Here is an 18,274-nt window from a genome sequence, read left to right on the forward strand (position 1 = left end):
AGACTTCACTTAACTACTTCCTTTCATTCATAATCTTTCTGTTTCCTATTCAAAATTCATGTATATTTTGTTTATTATTCAATAAATGTCGTTCATGAAATTTGAATGACCTCTTTTGGTGGAGATTGGAAATAGAAGTATTTCTATAAACAAATTGCAACAAAAACTACTGTCAAGAAGCAAGTCTCTCATATATAGATTTGAGGGCTGACTGTTGGATTTCATTGGCTTAACACAAACTTGAGATGAGCCCAATTTGAAAGATGAAAAACCAAAGGAATTTGGCCCAACTGATATTTTGGGCTGAACCCACATGAAAAAACCGAAAATCGTTTCATTCTTGTCCAAAAGAAGCGTTTCGAGGAATGACAAATCACATACGTTGTCTCTTTGAAGTTACTGTGTGCGCCATATTCTTCATCATCTCTCTGTCTCTCTGAATGGCACTCTCTTTCAGATTTTGGCGCCTAAATCTCCTCCCAAAACCTTCACTTTCACACTTACAAACCACTCTCAAAGCTCTGAAACCCCTCAAACAAAAACTAAGTCCCATATGTTCACTTCCCATGTCTTCTTCTTCTTTGAATCCCTTGAACTCCCACCTCTCCATATCCAAAAATCCCACTTTTTCAGAACCTCACAATCCAACTGCATGTCCCCAAGATGATCTTGTTGTTCTGGGCATCGAAACCAGCTGCGACGACACCGCTGCCGCTGTCGTATGATACTGATTTTGGTTCCTTTGATGCTTCTTTTGTACTGGGAATTTGTCAATTTTGTGTTTTTCTGGACTGAGTTTTTTTTTTTTTTTTTGTTTGGGTTTTTTGAGTACAGGTAAGAGGCAATGGTGAAATCCTCAGCCAAGTTGTGTCTTCTCAGGTATGTATATTTTGTTTCTTGGATTTAGTTTTGGCAGTAAACCTGGAGAGTGTTAATGAATTAATAAAGGAAAGTTGAAGAATTTTGCTATGTTTTCTTGATTGGGCATAAGAAGCTCAAAGAGGATTTTTCTTACTGAGGCCTAGTAGTTGGGGGCTAAGGCTTACTTATGGAAGACTGCAAAACTCATTCATACCATAATAGAAAAAAAATGTACTAGTATAATCCACATTTCACATAAGTAATCATAAGTTTGTTCTTCAAAATTTACAACTGCTGGTCATGAATAAAGCTCGAGAAGGGTGATTGAGTTATCTCATATTTCCACAAAAAAACACTATGGAGATAATAATTGCATGACCTTGGCCTCTATCACAACTTCACAAGTGAAATTGATGATCAATTAGTCCTTCCTTGTAAGACTTGAAAAATCTCAAGAGTTGTGTCTGTCAACCGCTGAAATGTCATCCACGCGTACGACTTTCACGCAGCTGAAACCTGAAAGTCGCCCACGATCTTAGCATTTCTTATCTGAGACTGAGATAGGTGAAACATTTTATGGAGATATATCATTGCTCCTTGAAAACCCAACTGAAATAAGTGGTGTAGATAGAAGAGACCACAGTAGACCCCTTTCCCTCTTGGCACACTCAAAACATTTCAAGTACACAACAACAATGATTCTTGCATAAAGCTTTCGTTTTTAAGTTGCCAAAAGAAACAAAACTAAGAAGAATCTTGCTGGGTCTGCGTCCCTGTCATGTTTACCTTTTCTACGAGCCCTTGATTGACTGCTGCCTTGAAAAAAATTCAACCTTTTTCCTTTTGTTTCTTCCATTAAAAAAAAAAAGTTAACCATTGAGAAAGCTAGCCCTCTGTTTCTTCCGTTAGCCATGAATTCTACTACTATATGGTTTTCCATGAATACTATATTGCTCATCTTCCTTGTAGTAATTCTCCCCCCTTCCACTTCCATTGCCATTGGTGAATTGGGCTGAAAAAGGTGGTGGCTTTTTGTGTGTTTCTCTTCAAATATCTACTTGTTAGAATCAAGTGTATGGTGGAAACAATATGGTCCTGTAACTGTGCTATGTAGTGTGTTCTTTTAATTAGCAAGAATGAGCTATTAATTTATATAATTTCTTTATTCTACTTATACTATTTACTAATTTTGAGCCTTGACCGCATCAAGGCAGATTTGCTTGCTCAATATGGAGGTGTTGCTCCAAAAATGGCAGAGGAAGCGCACTTGCAAGTGATTGATCAGGTAAAGTTTATTCGGTACGATCCCTTCAAGTTCAGTTTGATGTTTCATTTCTTGTTTATACATGTGGTACTTGAGCCCGATTTTGATACTTATGTTGGCACCTACATCACACTTATATCCTAGTTGTTTTGCAAACTTGCCATGTCACTGTCAGTCACTTTTGGATGGCTTTTTCATTCCAAATTATCACTTGTAATATATTCAAATGCTTCAAGGCTATCTTCTTTTGTTTCTTGGTGATTTTAAAATAATTTAATGTTAACTTGGGGCTGAATTTGTGATTTTTTATTGCAGGTTGTGCAAGAAGCGCTTGACAAAGCTAAATTAACTGAGAGGAATTTGTCTGCAATAGCGGTTACTATTGGTCCTGGTTTAGGCCTCTGTCTTCGTGGTAAAGTTACTATCACTTTTTGTTCTCTTTCATCTTCTTCTTAATTTTCCAGTGTTGTATGTTTATTTGAAAATTTTCTTACCACTGATGCCTTATGGTTGAGTTTGTACCGGGAAACCTGGCCTTAATATAGCAGCCGGGGATCATTGTGATGAAAGTAGTAAACTTAATTTTATCTTTTGAGCATCAATTTTCTGTTCAAACTACAAGGAATTGGGTCACATTTGCTTTCTTATGCCCTGAACTGACCAGATTTGAATTCTTTGTTACTGCTAAGGAGTTTATTAGCACTAATGTTTCATTCAATTGTTGTGCAGTTGGTGTGCGGAAAGCACGTAAGATTGCTGGTAGCTTTAACTTACCAATCATTGGTGTACATCACATGGAGGCTCATGCTCTTGTAGCCAGGTACAGAATGCCAACTATCCATCCAATGGAGAATGGGGTGCACAAAATCTCTCTCTCTCTCTCTCTCTCTCTCTCTCTCTCTCTCTCTCTCTCTCAGGGGAATATTGTATCTTTAAATTTGCTTAATCTATCGTTAGCTTTTTATTTGAAATACTGATGTGAGTTACTTATACATATGATAAATCTCCTTCTCTTGTTCTAGGTTAAACGAAAGAGAGTTACAATTCCCTTTCATGGCCCTGCTTATTTCAGGTAGAAACTCTACACCTTTCCTACATCAGGTCTATTTTACTAATTTCACTCAAATTCGATCTACATATTTAGACTACATGACAGTACCATAATCAGAAAAATAAGAAACTACATGACCACATTCAAGTCCATAGGTTACTCCTCTGATGTATACAGTACGCTCATATGTTGCAAACTAAATTTGCACAAGTCACACCTAATTTTTTTCCCTTATTTGTTATTTTCAAAATCTAAAACCACTGAAATGTCTGTTTTTAGCAAGAAAAGTGGGTGATTTTGCTGTGTGTCATTGATTTAGTTGAGGAAATTTATATGTTATATACACAGAAATTCTCCTATGCAGACGGTGATAACATCCAGACGTCCGCACGGTGATAATGTCCAGACGTCCGCATAGGAGAATTTCTGTATAGATATATTTTTTCAGAGGAGAGGTTGTTCAGTTTCAGTGGTGTGGCTCAGTTTATTAGTCAGCGTTCAAAACATATAGATGTTTTAATGTAAATTAGAGCAGATTCAGCAGGTTTAGTAAAGCTTCCTTTCTATTCTTGTTGTCCGTCATCAGGAGGACATAATCTACTCATTCTTGCTCGTGATCTTGGCCAATACATACAACTTGGTACCACAATAGACGATGCAATTGGTGAGGCATATGACAAGACTGCAAAATGGCTTGGTCTTGACTTGAGGAGAAGTGGTGGGCCAGCTATAGAAGAGCTTGCTCGAGAGGGTGATGCAAAATCAATCAAATTCTCAGTAAGTTATCTTCCAAGACATTCTCTTTATCTAGTCTGGTTTCCTTTGGCTGAATATGTATTGTTTGGTTCTACATACGAAGTCTGTTATATATGACCTAGATTCCTGCAACGTGAAGTTGTATCCTAAGTTTGATACTCATTTGTTTTCTAGATTCCAATGAAACAACATAAAGATTGCAACTTCTCGTATGCTGGTCTGAAGACTCAAGTGAGGCTGGCAATTGAATCTGAGAATATGTATGTATATTCTGTAGATACAATATTTTGCAGGTTGAAACTTCTATTTCATGTTTGTCCTGAACTTTACTTATATCACGCATGTCCAATGAAACAATTGTGACTTCTCATACACTGGCCTGAAGACTCAAGTGAGGCTTGCAATTGAATCCGGAGATATGCATGTAGGTTATGTAGAATATATGATCATTTTGCAAGCTGAGACTTTGGTTTTACATGTTTTTTTTAACTTCTACTGAAGATAAGGAAATCTGGCTATTTACAGATGTTGACCACACAGCTTATGGAACTGATAAGACTGTTAAAGCACAAAAAATTGTTGTTGGTTGTTTCCAGTACTACTATATTGTTCTGCGCAATTATTTATGTCAGCTAGCTTAGCTATTTTCTTTTTGTCGCAATCTTTCCTGTGTTGTGCAGTAATGCTACAATTCCTATTTCTTCAGCGAGCAGCGAAGATAGAAGGACTCGAGCTGATATTGCTGCCTCTTTTCAGGTTACTGAATGTGTATTTGTTTCAGTCTTTATCATAGTTTGATCAGATTTTGAAATTTTAGGTCTTGACTCTTTTTTCTTCTATTTCTTCTTCACAATAAGATTGTTTCTTATGCAGCGAGTCGCAGTATTACATCTAGAGGAAAGGTGCGAGCGAGCAATTGAATGGGCTCTGAAGATTGAACCTTCTGTAAAATATTTGGTGTGTAAACTGCACTTTTGTCAGTTTTGTATTCTTTAACCCACCTCATGATGGTGGGCATCTCTTCTTTATGATAGTATTCCTGAATATAGAGCTTGAATCGCTCTATATATTCATCCTATGCAGGTTGTCTCCGGAGGCGTTGCATCAAATCAGTATGTTCGGGCTCAGCTTGATCAGGTTGTCCAGAGAAACAGTTTACGACTTGTGTGCCCTCCTCCCAGCCTTTGTACTGACAATGGTAATTCCTTTTATCTAGTTTCGGCTCAACTTGTGGATGAGGTGAACTTTCACTTGATAAAGAAGAATCTTAGCATGTTTACCATTATTAGCTGATGTGACTTAATTCTGAGAATTAAAAGCTAATGTACCCATACTTGGCCATTAACATATGTGGAAAAGACTTCTGGACAAAGACTAATGCCTAGTTTGAGACCTAGTTTTCCTTATCTTTACACAAAATTTCCTTTTGGCACGTTTCATATATTTATTGCTTGTCGGACAAGGTGGTCATTACCTGACCTGAAGACTAATGTCTGGACTTTAACATGAACAGGTGTCATGGTGGCTTGGACTGGCATTGAGAACTTTCGTATAGGAAGATTTGATCCACCACCACCTTCGGATGAACCTGAAGATATTGTGGTTTGTTTGAAAACTATTTTTACATATGATTGCTTTTTCACAGGGCCCCTTCTTAAGGAGAATCCCGCTTCACTGTAGCTGGAGCAGGATCCATATCAACATCCATCTCAACACGTTAACGACTATCAATATGTCATCCATATCGGTGATACTATCGATACTTCAATTATACAGCTGTTAATATAGATCCTGCTCCACTGTAGCTGGAGTGTGATCCCCCTTAAGTAGGGGCCTGTTGCTTTGTTCATTCAATTTCTTATTTTCATGCTTAGTCATTTGTTTAATCTGGATCTCTTTTCCATTGATTTTTGCCTCACTTCTTAAGATGTAGCGCTGGCTCTTTTTGCCACAAAAGAATAAAATAAAATGAAGTAATAAGTATGAATAAAATATAGGAAACATTTCCTAGTGTTGGCCCTTGTTATTACCAATAAGCCATGCTCATACTGAATTTTTTTTGAGTTGATGTTTCCTGCGTCAGAACAAGGTACTGTTTTTGTCCCCCTTATAATAAAACAGGTTTTCTGCTGTGAACTTTTTCTCTAACAATTAAATTGATTGTGAATCTTTGGATGAACTATGTTTCAGAGAGTACTCCAACTATCAAATTGTTGGCCTTCATAAGCATGCGTCTATATTATGTACATATAACTATGCCAGTAACCACATATGTTCAACATACCTGTTTGTGTTGAGTTACCATTTCAGCCAAGGCTGTTGGCTGCTTAATCAGATATTCCTTATCCGTCAATTATATTATTCACCGGAGCCTTATTTATCAGTTTTTTGCCTTATGAATCAGTATGATCTGCGGCCAAGGTGGCCATTGGGAGAGGAATACGCAGAGGGAAGAAGTGAAGCTCGCTCAATGAAAACAGCCCGCATTCATCCCTCTCTGACATCTATGATCCAAGCATCTTCACAACAGCAACCATAGTCTGCATCTCCTAAATCCGGCCGCCACTTCATGCTGTTCAATGTTCGGAGCCATTCGATGAGTCAAATTGATTTTTATATGTTGGGATGGTTGGCTCAGTTTGAGCCACCTTTCTAACGATGAACGGAAGATTGATCACAAGTGTGGCACAGGGTAAAAGACCGACCATTGGCATCAAGCATATGTTATGTTAATGCATGTGATGCACCTTAACATATGCTACACCTTGCAGCAACTTCATACTTTCCCCATGTAACATATGCTACACCTTGGATTGTGTTAAAATTATTTATTCTTGTGCGTTTTGTATAGCACATTATTCATTGAGTTGTATGATGTTGATCTCAGAATCATTCCGGCCAACCACCATACTTAGAAATGGAGATGAGAAAGAAAATAAATCATATAGTAAATAAATATCTTATCTGGTCTTCAATTTCCTTCCAAGTAAAAAATTTTCTTTCTATTGAAATTAGTGTAAAAAACCCTTTTTTTTAAAAGGACTTTTTCTATTAAGAGGAGAGATAGTATACTAAACTCACACGCACTACACGGATGTTTAGAACTCGAATTCAAGACCTTACCTAAGGGAGCAATTGCTTCAAATCACTACACTAGTGGGTCCTTTGCCTATAAAAACTTGTTTAAATGAAAGGTAATATCCAAATTCATTTGTACACAGAATAAAAATCAAAAAGAAAAAGTTATATGAACAAGTAGTTTTCTAAAATTACAAATTCAATCACCGAATAGCTCCATTGCCATTGCCAACATTATTTACTATTTCCGAACATTTTTAATATTGCGAAAAGAAATGTAACGAAAAGTTATTTGTTTTTTTTATTTAAGAACTCTCTTTGTCAACCAAAGATCCAAATATAATGAAATGTCAATCTCATCTTTTTCCTGAATTGAACAAGTTCAATAACAAATTTAGAAATTAAAACTAGGATGGTTATCAATCTTACTTACCACAAATTTTTGCCTTCCATAATTACCCTACTTTTTTTTTTCTGACCACTCATAACTTGCAGTAACTTTAAACACACGTGCAACACGTGCACCAAAATTTCCCTCCACTTTCCCCCAACATTATTATACGTTGAAAAACCTACTTCTTTCTTTCTCTAGAATCTACACTATGGAAGTGGGAAGGTTACCAATCTCAGCATCACAGAGAGGCAAACTGATCTCAGCAGGCTATACCACTCTCGCTTCGCTCTCATCTCTCTCTCCCTCCGACCTTGCTCGAGGTAATCTTCTCTCTGCTGTTAATTTTTTCTAATTTTCTCTGTTGGGTTTTGATTCAAATTGATAGCTTATGGGCTTGCTCGCCAAATGTTTGAGGTAATTACCCCTTAAGTTCTTTACGCAATACTGCTTCATACTTTCAAGTTCCCATATAACTTTTGAAGAGAAAAAAAATTATGCAATATGGAATGAATTGGGTTGTGGTAGTTCAAAGGTTCTTATATAACAGTGCATGATGGTCCTAAATCCTACTAATTGTAATTTAAACTTTTGAACTGGTAAAATTAAAATTTGAAGTATTTTCAATGCTGTCTGAATTCGGGAGAGATAACCCATGTGACCTGAGTTTCCACGGTGTACCTTTTAATAAGATAGTTTTGGATGGTATTGCAGCAATAAAAGTAGTAATGTATTTGTGCAGTTCTTTTTCTCTATAATGGTGTTATAAATCTTCTTTTGACAATGGCTTCTATGTTACTTTTCCAATAAGTTCTGTATGTCATGTTTTTGGTCCAATTATTTAAGGAAATCCACATTGATTTTGATAAAATTTTGAGATGTGATGGTTGAAGTTTTTTAGCATTCTTTATTGTTTAACAGATCTAAAAATTCCAGAGAGTGAAGCTCTTGAAATCCTGAAGGTTGCATCACACGACTGTAGGCTGGACCAACCAGATAAAAGTAATGGCATTTTCACTGGTAATTATCTCTTTGACCCATCTATGCGAGTGCTTAAGTAGAAAAAAATGTTCTCTTGTCAGATTGTTAAGCAGGGACATTCATTTAGAAAGGTTTATCCAATCCATGATCCAAATTGACCATTTGAAAATAGCGTGTCATACGTACCCTATACTAACTTTTTCTTTAACTGAGTAGTTTTTTCTATAAAGGAAAAAAAAATTATATGAAATGTCTTTCTCCTTTTAGTGTCCTTCTTTACTGGTGTTGTGCCTTCACTAGCAAGTTCACAAGAGCCAAATATAATTGCATCATTAAGTGCCCAGCTAAGAGTGTAGTTGGCCACACTTTATCTTCCCTTGTAAATATGCCTTATAGCACCATCATTTTCCATCAAATGTTGGACAATAATGTGGTTTCGCCTGTATAATTTCCTTGCTGGTAGTGCCAGTGGATACAACACACCATATATGCACTTATTAAATCTATGTCAGGTGAAAGTTCCTTTGTTGCCTAAGGTTGATACTTGTTCTTAACCCAACAACAAGTGTGACTTATCTTTGAACTTCTTGCATACAGATTAACCCTCAGTTAAGATAAGTCTGATACGTACTGGCTTCTGTCTTGCATTCGATCGTTAATTCATATAATACTTGGATTATATGTCATTTCTTCTCCATTTTGTAGAACTAAAGTTACCTCTTTGTTGGTTGTCATGCATTGCCATTGATCACAAGCAGATTAATCATCACTTTGAATGTAGTCTTTCTGTAACTATTTTGTGCTATTAGAGTTTATTTGCATTTGTTTCTGTAACCTCAATCATTTTATTTATATGAAAGCCTTTTGTTCTTGTGTCTAAATTGTTGAAAGATTTTCTCAAGCTGTAGTTTATGCCACCATTTTTTGTATATTTTGAAAACTGAAGTTAAAAGAGTAAAAAAAAATTCCTGTCTTCTTTAGGTGCACAAACTGCTTGGGAAATGCTCCATGAGGAGCAATCATTTCCACGCATCACGACATCTTGTGCTGATCTAGATAACATCCTCGGTGGGGGAATTAATTGCAAAGAAGTTACTGAAATTGGTTAGTTATTCCATTTGTATGCTTTTGTCTGCATTGTTTATGCATGAGCACAAAACTGTAGCAAGCTTTCAGTTGTCCAGATGATTTTATTGGATTTCTCTTCTTTTTTATTATCAAAATAGGTGGAGTACCGGGCATCGGTAAAACACAGCTGGGGTATGTATTTTCTGCATTCTATTATTTTCTATCTTTTCTTTCATTTGTTTTCAAGGGCATCAAATGCATAGTTTGCTTTGCAGCATTCAACTTGCAGTGAACGTGCAAATTCCAGTTGATTTTGGTGGCCTAGGTGGAAAGGCAGTATATATTGGTCAGTGTGTCAACTTTTTTTTTTTTTCTGTCTTATTCTGTTTTTGACAAAGGTTTCCAGTTGCATCTGATGTTTAGAACATGGTTCTTGCATGATACTTAGATACGGAAGGCAGCTTTATGGTGGAGCGGGCTCTACAAATTGCCGAAGCTTCTGTAGTGGACATGTCACATTACAATGAGCTTCTGCGGAAGGAACTTCGAACTTGCCAAGTTGAAATTCAGCCTACTGATATCTTGAAAAACATATTTTATTTCCGCATCTGCAGTTATACGGAGCAGATTGCCCTGATAAATCACTTAGACAAATTCATCTTGGAGCATAACGATGTAGGTATAGCATTAACATATTGATTTGAATTGGAACTTAATGCTTCTCATAGAATCATATATGCAAGGAAGTCGTCATTTTTCTATGAGCATGTCTTCATTTGTTCTGTTTGTTGATCAATTAATCTGGCTTATTTTTATATGTACTTTTAAGCCTTGCTTAGTTTTATTAATATTTCTTTTAGCTGAAACTGGATCTCCTTTCGATTATCATTGCATGCACTATATATAATTTTCATCACTGGAAGTACTAAACTTTCTTCCAAACAATGTTCAGGTTAAGATTGTGATTATTGATAGTGTTACTTTTCACTTCCGCCAAGATTTTGAGGACTTGGCTCTCAGGACACGGTTACTTGGCGGAATGGCTTTAAAGTTGATGAACCTTGCAAATAAATATAATCTGGCGGTAAGCAATGGTTTTCATTTCTTGAAAAGAACTCTAGACTAGCGAGCTCATCATATATGTTGTGATGCCAGATAAGTTGATGTAATTTGAATGCAAGGAATATCCCATTATCATTTGACAGGTTTCTTAGCAAGATCTAGGACAGATTTACTGTGCCCAACTAGAGCATGGTTTATATTTTCAAATTAGTATAGGCTATTGCTTGTAGTCTGTTTGATGTTTTTCAGAGTTAGTTACTTCTACTTGTTAGATTGCCATAGTAAGTGTTTGTGTGTGTGTTGATATGGACATGTGTTGCCCTTAACGTTTTTTGCGTTAACTTTATTGTGCAATTAGCAGCCCGTGGTGATATGTGAAATCGGCTCCTACAATTGAAATCTCCTTCTTAATGAACAGGTTGTCATATTCAATCAAGTGACCACTAAGCATAAAGAAGGTTCATTCCAATTAAGTCTTGCATTGGGTAAGTTCTGTTCTCAGTTAGAACCCACCTCCAACTCCAACTGGTTGAATGGTTAATATGGTACTTTCCGTAATCACTTGGCTTCCCTGAGAGTCCTTGACAGTTTCCTGTTTCATTATACTGTCTAGGTGATAGCTGGTCACATTGTTGCACAAACCGAGTCATACTGTATTGGAACGGTGATGAACGAAATGCACACATAGACAAGTCGCCTTCTCTGAAATCAGCATCAGCTCCATTTTCTGTGACCAGGAAAGGGATTAGGAATACTGCTTCAAACCATAAGCGAATCAAATTGATGTAAGATTTTGAATTAGATGAAGTCTAAGCAATCTTTCATATTATTTATATTGTATGCAGCATGCCTGTACCTTCTGTGTTGTAGGGGAACTATAAGAAACATTGCTTAGACTAAATTTATGCTCCCATTTGATTATGCTTCTCGGGGATTATCATCTTATTCTTTTCTTTCTAAGGGAATACAAAGTAGAATATCGTCTGTATTCATTTCTTTTTATACTTATAAAAACTTTGAAAGAAAAAAAAAAACACCCACCTAATGATGACCATTGCCCATCGATTGTGAACGTCATGGCATGAGCACCCATGGCTAGCCAAGGTTTTTATTTATTTACTTTTTGTAATTATTGTTTTTTTAATTTCTTTTCTTTTTTTTCAATAATTTTTTAATTCTTTGAAAATGAATGGGGGTTGTTGATATTTATAATAGAAATGATAGAGACTTAAATTACTATTTTAGGTTTAAGTAGACTCACTTTAGCAGAGAGAGTATCAGCCAATTGCTTTATTTTTTCCTTAGACTATATGGATTATATTCTTCTCCTATTGAATGTCGTATGCACCATGTGGAGACATTAATAATAATAATAATAATAATAATAGGTCAGCAAAAATAAAAAAGATAAGATAATATAAATAAAAGTTGCATTTGTCAAACATCTGCTGCTGAAATTGCAGCATATTTTGAACTTTGCGTGGCCGACTAGAAGTTAATATATCTTCTTTTTTTTTTCTTTTTTTTATGTCAGGGGTTAATATATCTTCCCTGACCAACTTTTACCGTTTTTATTGAACAAATCTTCAACACAAAGGAAATAAAAAAAAAATAACATATTGACATAGATCTCATAGACCATCCCTCCACCAAACTCTTTCATCTTTCTTTCCTTTCCACCAACCCACCAAATTTGGTACAAAGGCAATGATTGGCTACTGAGGATTTTCTTTTTCTTTTTAAGAAAGATTTCTTAAATTAGGAAATAAGGTAGGAGTTTCAAATTTGGGAGTGGTTATATATAACAACCCTTGATTTCCATACCATTTTTTTTTCCAAACAAAAGAGGGAGAATTGAAACTTGAGAAAGCTTCCAAAACTGAAAAGATAAAAACTTTTACATTTCTATTGTGCAAGGGTTCATGAAAAATACGATTCATCATCCCGTGAAACATAAAAAGTGTTATGAAAGAGGTAGCCATCGAACAAACCAAGGTGGTACATGAATGTACCAATGTGGGAGCAATCATCAACAAATAAATAAATAAATACACAAAGCAAAAGTCAGAAAATACAAATAATTTCACCCCAAAAAACTGGTTTTTGACATTCCACCAAAAGTTATGAAAAAAAACAAAAAAAACAAAAACAAAAATTGAGACAATTTTTGTTTAGATAGTGGAAAAAATGGAAGGTAGAGCATTCACTAATTCCTACCCTCAGTCAACGGCCGAGATTGGATCTGTGCTGAATCTAACGGTCAGCTCATCTCTCTACCTGTCCTCTTGTGCAGACGAGAAGCTCAAAGCCCAGCTCTCCTATCCGATAAAACCAAAGAGCCTCAAACGGTCTCACAGGCTCTCACAAAGTCTCTCTCTTTCACTCTCTGTCTATCTCTCTGTCAATCTCTCTGAGCCATAGCCAGAACCACAGAGCAAAAGCCATGACTTCGTCTACATCTGTGACTCTGTCTCAAGCCCTTTTGGCTCGCGCCATTTCTCACCATGGCTCGAGCTCAACCTCAGACCGGGTCTCTCTGTCTGCAGCCCTCACTCTACCAACTTTCTCCGGTCTCAAATCCACTTCATCGTCGCCATCATCGTCGTCTTCGACGTCATCCAAGCTCTCTCGGTTCCAGCGCCGCCGTCTAGGCGCGAACAGGCCGGTCAGGGCCGCCGCCGTCGAGACTCTGGACACCACCACAGAGACCTCTTTGGTCGAGAAGTCGGTCAACACGATCCGATTCTTGGCCATTGATGCTGTAGAGAAGGCCAATTCTGGTCACCCCGGTTTGCCCATGGGCTGTGCTCCAATGGGTCATATTTTGTACGATGAGATCATGAGGTACAACCCCAAGAACCCGTACTGGTTCAACCGTGACCGGTTCGTGTTGTCTGCTGGACACGGGTGTATGTTGCAGTACGCTTTGCTTCACCTTGCTGGATATGACAGTGTCAAGGTGGGTTTTTTTCTGGGTTGTATGTCTATTGTATGTTTGAGTTGAAAATGAGTTTGCGTTATGCGGATTGTATTTTGGTGTTTTGGTGGAGAATTAGGACATTGGTGGAAAAATGTTTTAGCTTTGAGCTTAATTTTCTGATATCCTTTTCTTTTTGTTCTCTCTCAACACACACTAGAGTTGATTCGGCATGTTTGTTTGGGAAATTCATGTGTTTGAACATATGCATGTTTGTCTGGTGAGGTTTTATGATTACATTGCTTTTCTGTTTTTATGAAAACAGGTGTAAAGACACTTGCTCATTGGTTTGTTCTTAACGAATTTTTGAAGTGGCATTTACTTCTGTTTGTACTTTTGGGATATGGGTGCCTTTTGTTTCATTAACCCAGTCATCCACTTATAAATTAATCTATCACTATTGTTAACTTTGCTAATGATTCATTCGTTCTCATATAATTGACTGAACATTGGGTATGACCGTATGATTTGAATTTGGATCAATGAGTAGGAAGAAGACTTGAAAGGCTTCCGTCAATGGGGAAGCAAGACCCCTGGACATCCTGAGAACTTTGAGACACCTGGTGTTGAAGTCACAACTGGTTAGATTCTCTCTTCGATTTTCTGGTACTTATTGAAGTACTTATGAGTTTGTAGGTTAATTGATTACTCTTTTTAGAAGGGAAAAAAAATTCATTAGCTTTAGATGGTATTCTTAAAATTTTCATCGTTTTATGCAGGTCCTTTGGGGCAAGGCATTGCAAATGCTGTTGGTTTGGCCCTTGCTGAGAAGCACTTGGCTGCACGTTACAACAAGCCAGACAGTGAGATCGTTGACCACTACACGTAAAATAACTACCTTGACATTTGAACTCGTTTTTATCCCTTCCACTCTTTGATTTTTGCTTAGCAGTATAGGTGTTGTTTCACTGCAGATATGTTATATTGGGTGATGGTTGTCAAATGGAGGGTATTTCAAACGAAGTTGCTTCTCTTGCGGGGCATTGGGGACTTGGGAAGCTGATAGCCTTCTATGATGATAACCACATTTCCATTGATGGAGACACTGAGATTGCATTCACTGAGAGTGTTGATACCCGTTTTGAGGGTCTTGGGTGGCACGTTATCTGGGTGAAGAATGGAAACACCGGGTATGATGAGATTCGAGCTGCCATCAAGGAAGCAAAGGCTGTCACAGATAGACCCACTTTGATAAAGGTCAGATATATGCTGCATTCTTTTCAAATTGTTGAATGTTGAATATAGTACACTTGGATGTGATTTGAAGAAAAAAAACCATTATCTATGAACTATTATATTTGTCACTTCTTTATTGGAAAAGGTCTAATAGTTGTGGTAATGGTATAATAGCTCAAACAGCTTTGTCGTTAAATCTTAGTAAGAGGGCAAGCTACATGATTTTTTGGTATAAATGCCTATTTTTGGAGTTCAAAGGGAATTTGATATGACATTTCCACAACATGTCTTTTTGTCATAGTTCATTTTGATTTGATATTAGTCAATGCCATATTGGACTGTTGCATCTTTGCAGGTGACAACAACCATTGGTTTTGGATCTCCAAACAAAGCAAACTCATACAGTGTTCATGGTGCTGCATTGGGTGCCAAGGAAGTGGATGCTACCCGGAAGAACCTTGGATGGCCATATGAGCCTTTCCATGTGCCAGAGGATGTTAAAAGGTAAGGACCACCCCATTAAATTTCTATTGTTTTAATCAGTCTACTAGCAATAATTACAGATCATCTTGTTTGTTTCTATCTTAGTCATTGGAGTCGCCATGCCGCTGAGGGTTCTGCTCTTGAAGCTGAATGGAATACCAAGTTTGCTGAATATGAGAAGAAGTACAAGGAGGAAGCTGCAGAGCTGAAGTCCATCATTACGGGTGAGCTACCAGCTGGTTGGGAAAAAGCACTTCCGGTGAGTAGAGCTCTACCTTTAATTGCTCTTTTTATCTTTAAAAACCTATTTAGTTATTTTACATGCGGGATACTTGGCAATGAGCGCAAAAACATTGGCGCAAGCATTCTGAATGGCATTGGTATCATGTCTTGGCTTCTTTTGGGTCCCTGCACCTTAACTTAGTCTCAGAATTGGCCAGGCCTACTTTGCAGATTCTGTGACAAACCATTTTGTATATTAATGTAGCTAGTTAGGATTGGATATTAAAGTCATCTTATGAGGTCTACTGTTTGCAATTTTCCAGACTTACACTCCAGAGAGCCCAGCTGATGCTACCCGAAATTTATCTCAAGCAAACCTAAATGCCCTTGCGAAGGTTCTCCCTGGTCTTATTGGTGGAAGTGCAGACCTTGCTTCTTCGAACATGACTTTGCTAAAAAGTTTTGGAGACTTCCAGAAGAATACCCCGGAAGAACGCAATGTTAGGTTCGGTGTTAGGGAGCATGGGATGGGAGCCATCTGCAATGGGATTGCCCTTCATTGCCCTGGCCTCATTCCGTACTGTGCCACTTTCTTTGTTTTCACGGACTACATGAGAGCTGCCATAAGGATCTCTGCCTTGTCAGAGGCTGGAGTTATCTATGTTATGACCCATGATTCAATTGGGCTTGGAGAAGATGGACCAACCCATCAACCAATAGAGCACTTGGCAAGTTTCCGGGCAATGCCCAACATTTTGATGCTCCGCCCAGCTGATGGGAATGAGACTGCTGGGGCATACAGGGTTGCAGTCCTTAACAGGAAGAGGCCATCTATCCTCGCCCTCTCTCGCCAAAAGCTGCCCAATCTTCCTGGGACTTCCATTGAGGGAGTCGAGAAGGGTGGTTACATTATATCAGACAACTCTTCAGGTAACAAGCCAGATGTCATTTTGATTTCAACTGGCTCCGAGTTGGAAATTGCTTTCAAAGCTGGTGAGGAACTCAGAAAGGAAGGGAAGGCTGTTAGAGTTGTCTCCTTTGTTTCTTGGGAACTCTTTGATGACCAATCAGATGCCTACAAGGAAAGTGTTTTGCCGGCTGCAGTAACAGCAAGAGTTAGCATTGAAGCTGGATCAACATTTGGGTGGCAAAAGCTTATTGGAAGCAAAGGAAAGGCTATTGGAATTGATCATTTTGGGGCAAGTGCACCAGCTGGAAAAATATACAAGGAGTTTGGCCTTACCGTCGAGGCAGTTATTGCAGCAGCAAAAGAAGTTAGCTAGGCAACTTGTTATTTAGCAAATTTGGTTTTGGTTGGAGATCAAGGTAAGAGGCCATATTCTTGTGATTTGTTTCACAGCATGGTCTCTTTTGTTTTAATAAAATATTATTTTTCGTTTGTTGCTTATAATTCTTCAGTGAAGCAACATAGATCAAAAGAGACGGTAGGGTATGAGAATGCTCTTCTTGTATTTTGTAACAACTCTTGGACCTGTCTTGAGTTTTGTAATGCTAATGCTCTGTGGTTATCAATGAGTTTCACTTTCTCCATCATTTTCTTCACTTTGTAACTTAGAAACTATTTGGGATTGTCTATTTTGTAATAAGAAGGGCAGCCTTACACTCGGAATAAATATTGTAACTGTTATTTTTCAGGTAAATAAAGTTATATCCTTTCTCATAGCAGTCAAAGAATTTTTGCCAAATTTGGTGCCTTAGTTTTTGGCCTTCCCCGATACACCCCCCCCTAACTTTCCATTCCAGGAAAACCAAGTGAAATGGGTGACTAGAGAAAGGGTTTCTGTTCCCTCCATAAAAGTGGTTTTGTATGTATTCTAATTTCTAAAATGAATTGGATTTGGATAATGCACATTGATTTCAAGCCATTCAAAAGAGAGTAGGCAATCCATTTGTGTAAGAAAATTGGCATGCCATAGCCATGGGGTCCACACGTGGGTGATGAAGGGCAAATGCTGACCCTTAAGTTTGTGGTTCTTGAAGCTGCTGTCCTCACCCTCACCTATCCATTTTGTTGTCTTCTACCACCAAAAATTCATTGATATGATATAATGATATGCATGCAAGCATGGGTGTTAGCAAAAGGTGCATTTAACAGAGGTGGGTATTTCCTCCCCTCAAATATCTTTCTTTGGAATTGACAGTGAAGTTTTGTGCTGGCAATGGGACCCAATTTTCAAAAATATTATAATTATAATTTAACCTAAAATATTGTTTAGAGAATTACAGCATATTCAGCATACTGAGCATATTCTTTTATTATATCTCTCTACTTGGATTTGTTTGAGCATATTATATCCCAATTTACAAAAAGGAAAATAATGACCTCAAATTTCCATATCATGATTTTGAAAGTGAGAATTAATTTGGTGAGTTTTGGAATATACTATGCACAAGGTATATATTTATGCTATATTATATTCCTCTTCAACCAGGCATCTCCCCACAACATTGACAAATGAAAAGTACCATTAGAGTAAGATGCACATGTGCATGCATGAGATTTGTCACCTAAATCTCTTATCTACCAATTGACCAACACACTTAATTTTGATTCAATGAGATTGTTTTTTAAGGGAGGGTGGAAAATAAAATGGCCACAGAAAGGATCAACACAGGCCAACCCAAAATGACTCTGGGGAAAGCCCATTTTTTGAAGATTTGTGAAGAATATGGAAACACACAAGTTCTTGAGCACACCAGAGAAATTAGTACAAGGAGAAAGAGGTTTAATGAACTTTGTTAATTTTCAATGAGTTAATCTTTGTCTAATATTTTCCAATTAGAGAGCAATTGAAGGGTTGTTTTCCACATGTTTAAGCGATAAAACATGTGTAAATGTGTTGGTTTTTCAATTACTCATGAGTAAACATGTTTTGTTTTGTT

General features: G+C 37.4%; 3 protein-coding genes across 7 annotated transcripts; all 3 read left to right on the top strand.

The window, feature by feature from the left end:
* The first annotated feature begins 363 nt into the window (after positions 1-363).
* Positions 364-6,785, top strand: GCP1 (glycoprotease 1). Of its 3 annotated transcripts, none has more exons than XR_015834135.1 (13): positions 364-719; positions 835-879; positions 2,072-2,146; positions 2,441-2,537; positions 2,855-2,945; positions 3,148-3,197; positions 3,763-3,953; positions 4,107-4,225; positions 4,613-4,688; positions 4,806-4,889; positions 5,016-5,130; positions 5,446-5,679; positions 6,337-6,476. XR_015834135.1 is itself a non-coding variant. In XM_088249675.1 (13 exons), exons 1-13 carry the CDS (start codon positions 441-443, stop codon positions 6,469-6,471), a joined length of 1,446 nt encoding a protein of 481 aa, XP_088105801.1. In that variant the 5' UTR covers positions 366-440; the 3' UTR covers positions 6,472-6,785. The 3 variants fall into 3 exon arrangements, 2 of the variants coding, with proteins under 2 accessions (XP_088105801.1, XP_088105802.1); XM_088249675.1 differs by having other exon boundaries at positions 366-719; positions 5,446-5,534; positions 6,337-6,785; XM_088249676.1 differs by having other exon boundaries at positions 366-719; positions 4,107-4,192; positions 5,446-5,534; positions 6,337-6,785.
* Positions 6,786-7,483: 698 nt separating this feature from the next.
* Positions 7,484-11,556, top strand: RAD51C (RAS associated with diabetes protein 51C). 3 transcript variants are annotated; one of them, XM_088248147.1, is made up of 9 exons: positions 7,484-7,724; positions 8,338-8,421; positions 9,364-9,486; positions 9,609-9,642; positions 9,726-9,796; positions 9,899-10,125; positions 10,403-10,534; positions 10,931-10,997; positions 11,126-11,556. In XM_088248147.1, the coding sequence occupies exons 1-9, from the start codon at positions 7,613-7,615 to the stop codon at positions 11,299-11,301; spliced, it is 1,026 nt and encodes a 341-aa protein (XP_088104273.1). In that variant the 5' UTR covers positions 7,484-7,612; the 3' UTR covers positions 11,302-11,556. The 3 variants fall into 3 exon arrangements, with proteins under 3 accessions (XP_088104273.1, XP_088104274.1, XP_088104272.1); XM_088248146.1 differs by having other exon boundaries at positions 7,493-7,724; positions 8,323-8,421; positions 11,126-11,551; XM_088248148.1 differs by lacking the exon at positions 11,126-11,556 and having other exon boundaries at positions 7,487-7,724; positions 8,323-8,421; positions 10,874-10,999.
* A 1,276-nt stretch (positions 11,557-12,832) lies between these two features.
* Positions 12,833-16,921, top strand: LOC110749264 (Transketolase). Its single transcript, XM_021949334.2, has 7 exons — positions 12,833-13,471; positions 13,980-14,070; positions 14,209-14,314; positions 14,404-14,686; positions 15,021-15,169; positions 15,254-15,407; positions 15,694-16,921. The coding sequence occupies exons 1-7, from the start codon at positions 12,956-12,958 to the stop codon at positions 16,651-16,653; spliced, it is 2,259 nt and encodes a 752-aa protein (XP_021805026.2). The 5' UTR covers positions 12,833-12,955; the 3' UTR covers positions 16,654-16,921.
* Positions 16,922-18,274: the final 1,353 nt, after the last annotated feature.

The sequence above is a fragment of the Prunus avium genome, chromosome 2 (assembly GCF_965620075.1).
Source record: "Prunus avium chromosome 2, drPruAviu1.hap1.1, whole genome shotgun sequence".
In the NCBI taxonomy this organism is placed as follows: Eukaryota; Viridiplantae; Streptophyta; class Magnoliopsida; order Rosales; family Rosaceae; genus Prunus; species Prunus avium.

Excerpts from the sequence above, each read along its gene's own strand:
- LOC110749264 (XM_021949334.2), top strand. The coding sequence starts at position 12,956 with ATGACTTCGTCTACATCTGTGACTCTGTCTCAAGCCCTTTTGGCTCGC. Across the intron at positions 15,170-15,253 it reads GTGCCAGAGGATGTTAAAAG|TCATTGGAGTCGCCATGCCG; the intron begins GTAAGGACCACC and ends TTTCTATCTTAG. Across the intron at positions 15,408-15,693 it reads GTTGGGAAAAAGCACTTCCG|ACTTACACTCCAGAGAGCCC; the intron begins GTGAGTAGAGCT and ends GCAATTTTCCAG.
- GCP1 (XM_088249675.1), top strand. The coding sequence starts at position 441 with ATGGCACTCTCTTTCAGATTTTGGCGCCTAAATCTCCTCCCAAAACCT. Across the intron at positions 4,890-5,015 it reads AACCTTCTGTAAAATATTTG|GTTGTCTCCGGAGGCGTTGC; the intron begins GTGTGTAAACTG and ends CATCCTATGCAG. Across the intron at positions 5,131-5,445 it reads CAGCCTTTGTACTGACAATG|GTGTCATGGTGGCTTGGACT; the intron begins GTAATTCCTTTT and ends TAACATGAACAG.
- RAD51C (XM_088248146.1), top strand. The coding sequence starts at position 7,613 with ATGGAAGTGGGAAGGTTACCAATCTCAGCATCACAGAGAGGCAAACTG. Across the intron at positions 9,487-9,608 it reads CAAAGAAGTTACTGAAATTG|GTGGAGTACCGGGCATCGGT; the intron begins GTTAGTTATTCC and ends TTATCAAAATAG. Across the intron at positions 9,797-9,898 it reads TGGAAAGGCAGTATATATTG|ATACGGAAGGCAGCTTTATG; the intron begins GTCAGTGTGTCA and ends CATGATACTTAG.